At 42.0% G+C, this 13530-nt stretch overlaps 1 protein-coding gene across 2 annotated transcripts in view; it reads left to right on the top strand.

Moving 5' to 3' along the window:
* Positions 1–13530, top strand: part of SH3KBP1 (SH3 domain containing kinase binding protein 1) — a 197453-nt gene that overhangs the window by 94979 nt on the left and 88944 nt on the right. For both annotated transcript variants that reach the window (XM_026052165.1, XM_026052158.1), the window contains exons 4-5: positions 2962–3068; positions 11118–11241. In XM_026052165.1, coding sequence (XP_025907950.1) covers positions 2962–3068; positions 11118–11241 — 231 coding nt within the window. The remainder of the gene's footprint in view (positions 1–2961; positions 3069–11117; positions 11242–13530) is intronic.

Genomic DNA, 13530 nt, shown 5'->3' with positions numbered 1-13530 from the left:
TGAGAAACCAAGGAAACAAACACTGCTGTAAAACACATTATACTTGTTCCCTGGAAGATCATCTTTTCAAGTGTCTAAAATGCAGGTACCATCTTGTCTGGTGAGATGTCAGAGTCTGACCTAGGCGCACCAGTAGAGAGAGAGAGGCACCTCCCGAGAATCACTCATCTGCTTGCTTTAACTGTCTGTTTCTATAAGGAAGCTAAATGTCCTCTGGAGGAATTCAGCTTCTCTCCATTTTATTCTCTTCCCGAGCGATAGGCCCAGGTTTAGACATCCCACGCGGAGAGGTGAATCTCCGGATGCTTGCAGCACTGGCGAGGCTCTTTTCTTGCCTCCCTGGACAGATGAGCAGGAATTTTGTGAGGATTCGGTGGTTTCCACACAGCTTTGCAGCGTGGGCATGGGGGCCGTGGGGCTGTTGCTGCTGGTGCAGCAGGCTCTGCAGATACGGCCCGTTTAGCCCTCTTGTCCATGGGCAGCAAATGCCTCTGGAGGCCCGTGCCCTCCTTTAGGAACAGAGCACACAAACTAGGCGCAGGGCTTTTCCTTCTCCAGGTTCATTAAAACGGCATCAAATGGGAGCCAGCGACTTTCAAGAGGGTGAGTGACATTATTTCTATGTGAGAGCTTATTCCAGCTACAGTAGAGCATGGATGGTTCCAACCTGCACCTCACAGCTCTCTTCAAAACCCTTTTGATGTTGGCAAATTAAAAAGCCTAAACCTGCAGCCAGCAGGAGCAGCGCAGTGTGGTGTTGCCCGCAGCAGGTTATTTGCTACAGCTTGTTACCCGTCGGCCGGTACAAGTTCACTGATCTTTTTAAAATTCTTTTTTTCCTCCATCTTTTTAAGCATTTCAAAGCCCAGCAAGGAATTTGCAACACACTTTTTGCAGTTCTAAAGTACTGAATTTATTACCTCCCTCTTTACTGATCAATAACTTTTCGCTTGCAAGTAAATCCCTTGTTTATGCCCAGGAAAATGTGGAGAATCTCCTACAAAATAGTTTCTTCAGTAATTTGCAAGTAAGAAAAAGGCTTATTAGTTTGCAAAGAATCTGCCTTCTTTACTGCATTGCTCTCCATATGGTTTAAAATTAACTTTACACCAAAGGATCAAAGTGGTCACATTTTAGTGTCATCCATCCTGTGTCTGGCATGGCACGGGCCGTGCTGGTCCTCTGCAGTGAGGGCAGTGTTAGCAGAAGAGAGCAAGGCCGAGAGCAGGCTGAGACTTCACTGCTGATATGCAGACGGCTCCGCAGCTGACTGCCGTATTCCCAAGGTTTCCTTGAGGCACCTGCTGCCAGTGGGAAAGCACACAATAAATCTGCGATGCCGGTGTGGGAATATTGTTTTGACAAAACCAAAGTTTTTGTTTGCTAGTAGCTTTGTTGTATGTTTTCCTTGTTGACTCTGACCTGTTTTCAGATCTGCTCTGCTCTATTGGATGCAGTTGTGTGGATTGGTCAGTTTAGGTTCAGTTTAAATGGAGAGGAATGAACAGACATCTGCAGATGGGGAAAAAAGCCAATCTGATCAAGTTTGGCTACATTGCATGACGGCCTCAGTTTTACCATTGGAAGAGCTACCACACATGCACTGTTACAGCGGCGCTAACGCTCCAGTGAGACAAGCTCAGTACCTCCCCCTGTGCCGGCTTGCTCTTCTTTTAGTTAATGGATTTTCTTTCAGAAACAAGCACACTGTTTTATGACTCTTTGTTCATCCTAGGATAGTATTAGCAGGGAATGTTGTTGCAGGGGCACTAACAATCTGACCATGAAATCCATTTTTGTAAATGAATGTCAGTCTCGGACAGGATTTCTGTGACTGATTTCCATGGGCATTAGAGGAGCGGAACAATTAAATGTACTTGCTTGTACGCTGTTTTTTGTTAGTGCAAAGTGTGTGTATACGAGTGCATGTGCCCATCTGTATGTAAAAATAATATGATGTATTATGGTACTACGTTGCAAAGCTTCCAGAGAAGAGGTGAAGCAGTGAATTCTGAGTTTTGAATGGTTTCATTCAGCGTGGTTATGATTCTTTCACTGCAGTGGCTTTTCCCTGAGCTAACAGAGGCTTGCAAGCTACCAGAGATGATTATTGCTTCAGCAAGTTCATTTTGGGAAGTTCTCTCCTCCACTCTGCTGCAAGTCATACAACTGCAAGTCGTACGTGTGCTCATGGAAGAGAATCTTCTCATCTGTCTGTCTTGCTGAAAAATGTGTGGCAGAAAGGTCAAGTAAAGGGTCTTACTGTTGCTCAGCTATGAACTCAAACATGTCTCCAGCTGTGTTCGGAGCTGCACCCTCTCACCAGCTCGTCATGGTGAGGCTGGAGCCCAGGCTGGAGCGTCAGAGAGAGCTGGTGTCTGCTCTGCTCTGTCTGCTCTGCTAACCAGCTTAGGTGGCTACCAGCACTGGCAGGCCTTGAGCACAACAGCTCAGTGGTGAGCCTGGCTTTGGTGGCGAGGAGGAAGGACTTGGAAGGGTTTTTCCTTCAGTTTTGTTTAATCTCATATTAACTTTTCTGGTTTTGCCTCATTTGCATAGAGCTAGAAATTGTAGCAAATTTACCTGGAACAATTCCTTTGGATAAAGTTCTTCCGTCCTGTCATTGGAGGCAATGTCTGTCAGATTTTGGCTGTTGAGTTATATCACCGAAAGAAAAAAAAAAAAACAGTTTATTTTCATCCAAATGCTATGTGCTATTAATTGCATCAAATTAGGAAAGTAGTTGAAAGAAATAATATGCTCCATAAGGCTCTGTTCCGCTCTTTTCTTGTTAATTGGCTCTGGGCCTGTGTGGTAGACGTTGCAAATGTTCACTTTGTTTTAATAGTGCTCAAAGAATTCTACTTCATCTTCTTAATCCTGTCCTATGGCTTGTTTGGCGTGGAGTGTATTACTTGCATTTTCATTTCATAGTCTCCCTGTCTCTTTCATGCCCAACAGGAGAGAGAAGCAGGCGGAGAAGATGCCAGGTGGCTTTCAGCTACATGCCTCAAAATGAAGATGAACTGGAATTAAAAGTCGGTGACATCATTGAAGTTGTTGGAGAGGTAAGTAGATGTTTGGTGGAATATGCGTGCACACAATTCTAGTATATGTTGTGCATGCTCGTAGACATCATGTATTTTAAGAGAGGGTTTAGACCAGATGTTTTTCTTTTCCAGTATCCTTATGTATCTTTGTCAAGTTAGTTTTGGAGGTGAGGGGAGGTCATGTGCTCTTGTGGGGTTTTATTGTGAAGTTTCCTTTTTTCTTTTTTTTTTCCCCAGTAGCAATTCTGCTGCTTTTACCCCATCAGATGTGGCTTCTGAATTCAGTGCAGGGAAAAAGGTCACACTTTTGCTGCTGCAGTATTGTTGAGTTTATGTATCTTCTGAAGAACAAGATGATGGCAGGAAAAACTGTGTCCAATTACAGTAAGCCAGGCATAGAGATGAATTACCTTTATTAAGTAAAACAGATTTAAGAAATTTACTTGGAGCCCTCAAGAGTTCAGCCATGATATTCACCTTTTGTCATCTTTGTATTCAAATTTGAACAATTTCATTTCTATATAATCATATTTAAAAGACAAGGAAACATACTCCAGATTGAAGATTATGGGTGGCAGTGGATCTAGAAATTGGTTGCAGATATCTTAGGCCCAGGAACAAGGTAGATTATTCAATAATAAGGAGAGTTGGTTTTTGTGAGTGTATCTACTTATAGGGGCAATAAATACTGTTTATTCCTTATACCTTCAATGTTTGTTCCATCAGAGTTTTTAAAAGTCATGCTATTGAGCTAAATAACACGAGAACCAAAATTTGAAATGGTAGCATGAAGCCTTTAAGTAAAATACATTCAAAATCATTTAGACTTTATTTAGTTTAGCTTTAAAAAGGTATTAAAAAAGATCTTAGTACAATCAAGAATTGAATAAGAAGCGTGTCTCAGCTTTTTCATTTGTTCATAGTATTTTTTCTTGCTATTCATCAGCTAATAAGTCAGCATTTTATTTTTCTGTCAAGAGTAGATGATTTGTTTTCTTTTTCTCATACCTGACACTTAAAATATATTCAGAAGTATATAAGTGATACTGCAATCTGCATGACATCCAGCATTTTTCATATGCGAGATGAAGTTACCGCTTCAAAAGGCAAGAAGCTTAGTGATCACTGTTTCCTCCTTCACCAGGCTGCCCGCACCAGCTCTGTATGTTGTTCTTCCTGGAACCAGACATGCTGTGTCACTTCACTAACCTTATTCTGTCTGTAAACAGAGCTGTAATGTAGATGTCAAGATTATGAGATACTTAAGAGCCTATTTTAGTCAGTGTAAACTCGATATTGTAAGAAGTTTCATGGTAGCACTTAAGCTGTTTTCATTGTGCTATTTGAAGCGTATTTGACCTCACATGACCACAAGACTCTCTTCCAACAGTTGCCCTACTTCAGACTTTTAATTCTGTGTTTCTGAAGAGCATTAAAAAAGCCTTCTTAGCAGGCCCAACCAAAAGATTATCCCTACCTAATGAGTTGTATGGTTAAATAATTCAGTTGAGACATCTAGAGTGCTCTTATGAAATGCATCTTGTGTCATCTTACAGATTAACAGATTTATTTAAATTCAAATGAGCTGAAAATGTTTGCCTTAAAGTTGAAAGATGAAGCATTATGAAAATGAAATATCCCCCTACTTGCGTGTTATGTTTGCGGCAAAGGGCACGGTTTTTGCAAGTAGGTCTTCTCCGTAAGTTGGAACCCACTTGGACTGCAAGCTACAGACTTGTAATCCTGAACTCGTAGTTGTGCCTTGAGTGGCTGTGGTTGGAGAAGGCTTTGCAAATTTGTCAGTTCTCAACTTTAGGAAAGTTTATTTTCTGCTTCTTTGTTCAACAGGATTAGGGCCTATGATCCTGCCATTAGTTTAGCTGCACCATGGAAGAGGGACAGCTCACGGCTGACTTAAGCTATTGACCATAAGAAGAGGCAGGTGCAGAGTCCCTGGCCTAGGCAAGGCCCTGACCATGTTTTCCTAAGGAGATAGATGCCTTTTCTGAGCAGTTATTGAAACACAGTTTGCCTTAGACTTCATCTAGTGCAGTCATGCAATCCAGGACATTATCCAACTCTTCCGCATGGAACTAGATCAATTGGTGGAACAAAGGAAATAAAGGAGTAATTTTCAACACCTCAGGAAGCGCTATTATGTGAATTTTGTTTTCATATGGCATAGAGAAGTTGATGCTGAATAGTTGCTGTTATTACTTCCTCTTCTGCCCTTGATGTGGTGGTGTTTATCCCTAGAAAAAGGGCAGAATTTCTCGTGAAATAGGAACTTGATTTAGTGTAGAAAGCTGCACCCAGCGGTTTACTTATTTCAGTATTTACTCCTCTGTAGAGTACCCTTCTTACAAAGCCATTGCATCAGAATATGATTTGCAGTGTTTCTGTCATTTTACTCCTCTCCCTAATTTAAGATAGATGTTTGATACGAATGCCTTTTTTAAAAAATAATATAGCTTCCTCAGTTGTGAAAGTATCTGAAGAGCTCTAAGCAGGACCCAATCATGCTGGGTTATTGTAAATAAGATGTACACATGCAGTGCTTGCAAAATAATCATGAAATTCTGCTGACATGGTCAACAAAAATCATCTGCAATCAATTTGGTTTATCATTATTCAAGGTGAAAAAGTGAGCGATAGCATCTTGGGTGTTATTTGCTCAGTGGGTAATTGGAATTTCTTGTGGCTGAGTTAATGGTCATTCACTTTTCATTTTCACTCCTTTCTCCTGCCAGGTCTTTTTATTCATGAGTAAAAGTTCTCAAATTCCCAGAGGTTGTATTTTATTGTAGCTTTCTAAGAAAGTCACAACAGTTGAGTTAATTAGTTTTAAATTGATTTAGACTAATCTTTTCAAATCTCTGTGCATTTTGGAGTTGTTTGTTGTAGTATAAAATATAGAGATTCCTGATTGACTTTATGTTTACAACAACAACAACTATTTGTTAGATCAAATAGTGTCTATGTGTCTTTATGCAATTATTTAAACACAACTTAAAATGTTTAAAAATGCACTTACGGTTACCAACCCATTAGACTTTCCCCGTTGACAATAAAACCTGGCTTTGATTTTGCTGGGCTAATTTGGCTTCATCTTTAGAAGAGCAGGTGGGCTGAGAAGTGTTTCAGCAGTTAGTTGGTGTCATTTTTGGAACTGAGCCTCCTTAGCCAAAGTCTTGAGATCTGGCTGTGGGGCTTGCCCCCCTCTGCCCTTGAAGGCGGCTACTTCCACAAGAGGGTCAGTAGAAGGGAACACAACTTCTTCTCTCAGCTTCTGCCCCCATGGGCCGCCCAGGCCCCGCAGGGTGCTGGGGAACACACAACCTGTGGTTGCTCATGGTGCCGACAGGCTGCACAAGATGGTTTTTAAGAAGGTTTTTTATGGTAGCGGTGGGTAGGTGCTGCTGGAAACGGCTGCTGTGGTAAAAGTGTTTGGGGCTGTGCGGTGGGTGAGGCAATGGGATGAGCCTGAGTTATGCTGGGTTTGTGTTTTATATAAATGTCCCAATTGCTTTTGAATCCTAAAGTTATAATTCTTTGAGAGTATTTGATCCGCTGAATAGACGGTGTGAACTTTGCTTTGAAGGTTTATAATGTCACCAGATAGATACCCTTGAAGACAGTAGATGTTTAAAATGCACACTTGCTTCCTCTGTGTTCTAAATGAAGTGGAAATTAATTATAATAAGATCAAACATTCATAATAATAGATAAAAATGCCTGTTGTGGAGCTAGAGGTTTCCGTAACTGCATGGAGACTGATACCCATGAGAAATTAATTAACGAACCTAAATTAAAAATATATTTGAAAGTAACGACAGAAGAACTCCCATCCCCGTTTACGTTCATGTTTAGTGTGTGATTGATAGCTTTTCGGTTGTCATTAATTTTCCTAGCTCGTTAGCTATAACTATAATTACAGTTAGAAGTACAAAATGCTGTAACCAGTTGTCTTGCTACGGGCGCCTCGGCGGTGACACGTCACCGTTGTGGTGTGTGGCCGCGAGGCAGCGCTCGGCCTGTACCCGCCTGCAGGAGGCCGTGCAGCCTCGTCCCGCCTGGACGCGAGGAGCCGTGTGGCGACGTGTGGGGAGATGGATGATAATGCACATGAGGAGCCGCATGGTGACGCGTGAGGAGATGGGTGGTAACGCACATGAGGAGCCGCGTGGTGACGCGTGAGGAGATGGGTGGTAACGCACACGAGGAGCCGGGTGGAGACGCGTGAGGAGATGGGTGGTAACGCACACGAGGAGCCGCGTGGTGACGCGTGAGGAGATGGGTGGTAACGCACACGAGGAGCCGCGTGGCGACGCGTGGGGAAATGGGTGGTAACGCACGCGAGACACGAGGAGCCGCGTGGCGACACGTGAGGAGATGGGTGGTAATGCGCATGAGGAGCCACATGGCGACACGTGGGGAGATGGGGGGTAACACACACCAGACACGAGGAGCCGCGTGGAGACATGTGTGAGGACATAGGTGGCAACGCACACGAGGAGCTGCGTGGCGACGCGTGAGGAGATGGGTGGTAACGCACACGAGGAGCCGCGTGGCGACACCTCCAAAGAGCCGTGTGGCAGCGCACGTGAGGAGATGTGTGTCGACGCACGCGAGGAGCCGCGTGGCCGCGTGTGGGCTGCAGAGGCGGGCTCGCCGTGCTGCCCCAGACCTGCCCGCCTGCTCCTGCTTAGCCTTGCTGGGTATGGCGTTGTGAAACCTGGCATACACCCGTGTGTGACCACGCGGGCTTGGGCAGCGCTGATGTTTCGTGGAAATGAGATGAGGTGGTTCAGCCCGTTTTCAAGGGCGCTGGGGACTGAGCTGGACTCGCCCTATAATAATTTACTTTGACAACTATGACATTGAAAGAAAAATTTTTAATATTGACAAGGAGCAGCCTGTGCCCCAAGCGCAGAGTTGTGTTTTACTGCAAGAAAACAGCTGCAAGTCAATGTTGAGACTCCAAATTTCTTAGTTACTTTTCTTTGAGATCATGTGGCAACGTGTTTTCCTCACCCCTTCTAAAATGTAATTCACAGAGACTGCTGTGACTACCAGAACTGTAGTTAAAAACAACCCACCATTTTTACATCAACCAAAGCTCAATTAAACAAGTAACCCAGTTAAAAACACAGTCCAAGTATGGTTTTTTCCATTGAAAATTAAAAAAAAAAATCATAATGCTGTTAAAAGAACATTTAGATGGTGTTTTATTATTGTGTAGATGAATTTCCCCGTTGAGTCGCAAAGGCAGGGCTCCATAGCGGGGCATGTTTCTGTAGAGGTTTCTGTGCAGCCCTCCTCTGGTCACATCGTGGTTCCTGTCGCAGCCGAAGGGCTGAGTGTAGCCATCGACCATTGGGGCTGTCCCAGCCCCTTGTTTGTCACCAGTGGAGGTGCAGCTGGCTGAATGTGTGACCTTCGTAAGTATATGAGGGTTGTGAAGCATCCCTGGTCTTCGTGTGATGGGAGAGCAGCATTGGCAGCCTAAAGGCTGGGCAGGATGGATACCCACTGTGGCTTTCAAAAATGGAAGGAGTGGATACAAGACATTGAAAACACAACTCTTCTGACTTACAGCCTTCATAGGTTAGGTGCCTGTGGTGTCTCCCAATAGCAGAGTGTTTCTGGTGGAGGGACACTGAGTTGTGAAAGAAATCCTCCTCTTGGTGCTTCATTTGGGTTAGCACAAGTGCTGTGCATAAACTGGGACCTGTGTGTATAAATCCTGAATGCACTTTGTTGCATTAGTGCAGCGTCGCGTTTTATTGAGTGCTTGTACCTCCATAGAGCCTGCTGCCTGAAAAATGCACTTTCATTTGTAAGGCTTTATTGGTCAGGAGTTACTGCCACATTTCAAGCCGCATGGCGATGGATTGCCTCCGTTTGGGATAACAACATCATTGGGGCATTTTAGTGTCTCTCTTGTTTTATAGATTAATCTCTAGCTGAGGTGTTTTGAGGTTGGTAAAAGCATGTAGCTGCAATGTTTAAAAATACTGTAATTCTTGATGAAGATTTTGTAATAAATCCTTGGGAAGTCCAGTTTGACCTGAACTTATGTCTTGCTAACATCATTCTGCATTTTGGGGGGAAAGACCTTATTTTTAACTTGAGATTTTTCTTAATTGGTACGTTTGTGGAATATGGCCTGATATTCTCAAATAATTCATCCATATGTCAGCTATAAACTTCAAATAAGCTAAGAAATGCTTTGGTATATTCATATCCAATTCAGATTTATCTATAGACCTTTGTGTATGTCTATTTCTGTATACACACTTGGAGGTACACACAGAAACATGCCGTGTTAAGAGTGTTAACGCTAACTTAGAAGAAAAAATTTGAAGTATTATGCTAGAAGAAGTATGCAGGAGAAAATTGCTTGAGGGGAAAAGATGGAACGGAGTGTTGCTGGTCTCTGTATTTTCTCTAAGTAATCTCATCATCTTGCAAAGCGGGGACCTCGACTGAGTAACTCCGTTGTGATTAATCTTGTGCTCAATCGGCTAATGCAGTTATGGTGTAACGTTTAGCTCCAGTCAATAGTGTCATCTGGGAATAATGCATTAGAAAAATTGAAATATTTTATAGTCCAGTGAGCTGTGACCATTTTGTGTATTTTCTATGTAGTCATGTCTAAATATAGAGATACAGAATTAGAATGTGCAGATTCCACTAACTGTGGTGGATTGTACAGTTTCAATTTTCCCTAGTGGTTTACAGTTTCTGGAGAGAACAAAAACAAATATCACTTTCTAGAACCTTTTAGAATATCGTGTGGAAGCTTTCAATGAAAGCCACTGAGTGATTTGTGTGTATTCTACTCTTGGAAGTAGCAGCATGGCAATACCTGTTAATCCCAAAGTTGTGCTTGACTGCTTGACCTTCCTGACACTACTGGTGCATTTAAAAGGAAAAAAAAAAATCATGAACAGATGGCAAAATTAAAGCAAGGAAAAAGATAAAAAGGAATGCACTAGAAAGGGCAGCTGGAGAGAAAACGCACAATACACTCCTGAGGTAAAAGCAATTTGCTTATTAGTAAAATTGTACCTGACAGCATATAGCTCAGCTGAAAGAAAAAAATCTCTTCCTCTGTACTTTGAGGAATTATTTGCTTGTGCTATATGATGAGAAGATGTTAAATAAAGACTTATTTTGTAAAAGCTTGGGATGTTAACAGGTGATATGAAACATACATTTTTAATAGTAATTAACTAGGACCATTTAAGATGTGGGGGTGGTTGTTTTTTAACAGTAGGTGTGAACACTCTTAATTTGTAAAGTAACTTGCCTGTTTTCATAATTTTTGTTTGGTGGACAGACAGAGGAAAGAGATGAGTCCAACAGTTTAGGAGGTTCTTATTTCACAGACTGATGCTGTCATTTTTCTTAGTGATTGGACCATGTCTGATAGATGACATGTATTTATCTGTCAAGGATGCGCCTAGCTGACACATAAAATAGGTCAATTCTTTCTGGCCCCTCTAACCTAAAGGCATCTGTTTCTTAAGAGCTGTCATTTCACAGTATGACCCTGCCTTTCCATCCTGAATAGATTGTACAGGGGGCAATTAGTCATTTTTAGGTGATATTTTCTCCTGGGATTGGGTTGGGAAATGTCTCCTCTGGACCATTATTTATTTCAATAGCCCCTTGTAACCATTTTGGGAGAATATGCTTTAGTACCATTCTTTCTATTCTATTCTTTGTAGATTTCTTATTTTATATATTGATGAAATGGCAAAATAAATAATTTCTAAAATGCAATATTTCTGATTAGGAGGAGGAAAGCAGGAATAGGCACATGACTTAATTTCAAATATCTGATTTTGATTCACTGCATAACGCTTTGCAGGCATTTCTCCTCCTCCATTGCCCCCTTTGGGAATTTAAGCTCTTATAATGTGCCAGACACACATAAAGAAGATGATCGTAACTGCTCAGAGCCATTGTTTCCATTTTTGTTGAAAAGCTTGGTGTTTGGTGCAATCTCTAAAGTGCTGTCCATGTGAAAACATGAGTTTTGTTTCTGGGTCCGTGCAGGTGGAGGAGGGCTGGTGGGAAGGCATCCTCAACGGCAAGACTGGCATGTTCCCTTCCAACTTCATAAAGGAGCTGTCTGAATCCGAAGATGTTGGGATCGCACTGGAAGAGCAAGCAAAGCCAAGTAAGGAACAAACCCCTGTCAACGCTCTGTATTTGTGTCTCCGTGCTCACCCCTAACGTCCTGAATGGGTTATTTCTTCTTACTTCTTGCTTGGAAATGCTTTCAAATGCCTTGTTCTTGGTTCATGCTGTGAAAGGGTCAGATGCTGCTGCTTGGTGAACATTGGCAGTGCTGTCTGAGTTGTAATACTTTGTGTTAAAACCTGCCCAGCTGTGACAGAGCGAGAACACAGAGGGCACTGAGCAATTACTGATTTTGTATTTTGAAATGAGTTCTTTTTCTGTCTGTAGAGGTGGAAGCTGAGCAATATAACCAAATAACAACCAAAGATCTACAGAGATGAGATCTGCTTATTTACACAAGGGGTTAAAGTGCCATGCCTTCTTTAATGACTCCAGTAGATTTAAGATTCATAATTATTGGTGTGGGACATGCGGCACTTTTTCCCTCCAGGTGCTGAGCATGTTACTATCACCTCCGCCACCCACTGCCCCTGCACCCAAGGGGAAAAGGCCAGAGCTGGGACATGGACTTTGTTCTCCCACTTACAGGGGGCCAGTACTGCTGCAGGTGAAAAGCATGTTTGATAACTAAGTTTGCAATACTTAAGCATAGTAATGGGCTGTCTTATTTTGAACTTCCCTTCAGAAGAATAACCTGAACTGAAAATACGCTTGCATAAGGAATGGACAACTTACTGGTCTTGCTGTTCTCCTGTTTTTCAAACAGATATTCTTGATGTTATCTTCTAAGTCCATGGCCAGGAATTTTTAAATAAATGAAAAAGAAGAAAAACACACACTCTATTTACATATTTCAGGAAATTTCCCACTTACCCGCCAAGTTCTTTCTTTACAGCCTGCATACTGTTTTGAGCAGTGAAGATGCTCATTGCTCTGTAGCCTTCCAAGATCTCTGCAATGGACAAAAGTGAAAGGCACTCCAAGAGTTTTGTTAGCCTATTTCCATGTAAACTTCCCAAAGCCTTATTTATAGTTCACTGTATCGTTGAGATGTAGAAAGTCATTATAGTTCCTTTACTTCATTTTGTCCACTTAAGGCAAATTTATCAGCTTTATTCCATCCCACAGAAGTGAAGTTCTGAAAAGTCTGACTTCTGAGATGATGAAACTTTTCATATTGTTTTTATAATGGAGTGAGTGGCCTTGGTCACACAGTCATGTGGTCAGTGCTGCCAGTGATATTTATGGGGAACATTGCTTTCATCCAGAATGAAAATGTTTTTAAATGAGTTAAAAATTTTAGTGTGATGGAAGGGGCAAAAGGACATAAAGTGAAGATGTACACCTCAATGAGATGGCAAACTGCTCTCTGTAACCTATCAAGTATTTCTTTCATTATAAATGCAGTGAGTCTTGGAAGAACTGGTTGTGTTGATGTAGTTTCAGCCATGCACTTCATAGTGCCTAGTACTCTGTAAATGATAAAGGTAAGCGCAAATGTTTGGGATGGAGTCTTTGATTTCATCTGTCCAAATGAAAGGATACTCCTTCCCCAGGTAATCTGGTAAAATGGAGTTTATAGTGAGCATCCTAAAAGTGCCTTTTAGTAAAATCTCCACTTGAGAGTGTGAAAGCAGCCACAGAACATGCGGTGGCTTCACCAGCGTCCCGGCAGCATTAGTTCAAAGCCTGAGCTCTGACCCTCACTGAAACCTGTCACTTGTGCGGCTCGGATCAGCGTAAACCTTGGCTTTGCCTCCTTAACTAAACTGCAGATAGCCATAACTGAGAGGTGGGGGCTGTCCTCGTGCTGTAGCTTTGTAGCTAGCTAAAATCACATGTTATTCAGGAGCTCGTTTAGCAGAAATCCTGTAAAACAGGAGAATACTGTAAACATCCCAAGCAAGAGAAAGGATCTCGGTGAGTTTTGAGGTTCTTGCAGGATTTTAGTGGTTTTATTTTTTTCTTTTTAAACTGACATCATGACATCAAGAGCTGCATTCCCCTAGCAGAATTATGAATCAACTCAGTTCTTTCTAGATGGCTGCCCGGAGTTGTTACAGATATTACTGCCCTACGCATGGTGGTTTATGAGGTATTCATGGGTTTACTCAGGTACTGTGATTATCTGTATTTGAAAATCTCAATAATAAGATTGCTGAAATTTCAGTGAGCTTGTATATTTTGTATTAAAAAAAAGTAACTGGCCTTGATAAATTTAATGTATCCGTGTTTATTCTTAAAATGCAACAAAATAGAAAACAAAGCAGCAAGTCCTGCAAGATTTGTGCAGGAATCCAATAGACCTATTGAAATGCTCTAGGTA

The sequence above is a fragment of the Nothoprocta perdicaria genome, unplaced genomic scaffold (genome assembly GCF_003342845.1).
Source record: "Nothoprocta perdicaria isolate Ctin4 unplaced genomic scaffold, notPer1 scaffold_112, whole genome shotgun sequence".
Taxonomy (NCBI): Eukaryota; Metazoa; Chordata; class Aves; order Tinamiformes; family Tinamidae; genus Nothoprocta; species Nothoprocta perdicaria.
Note: the sequence above shows the minus strand (reverse complement) of the source record. Positions and strands in the feature narration are given on the sequence as shown.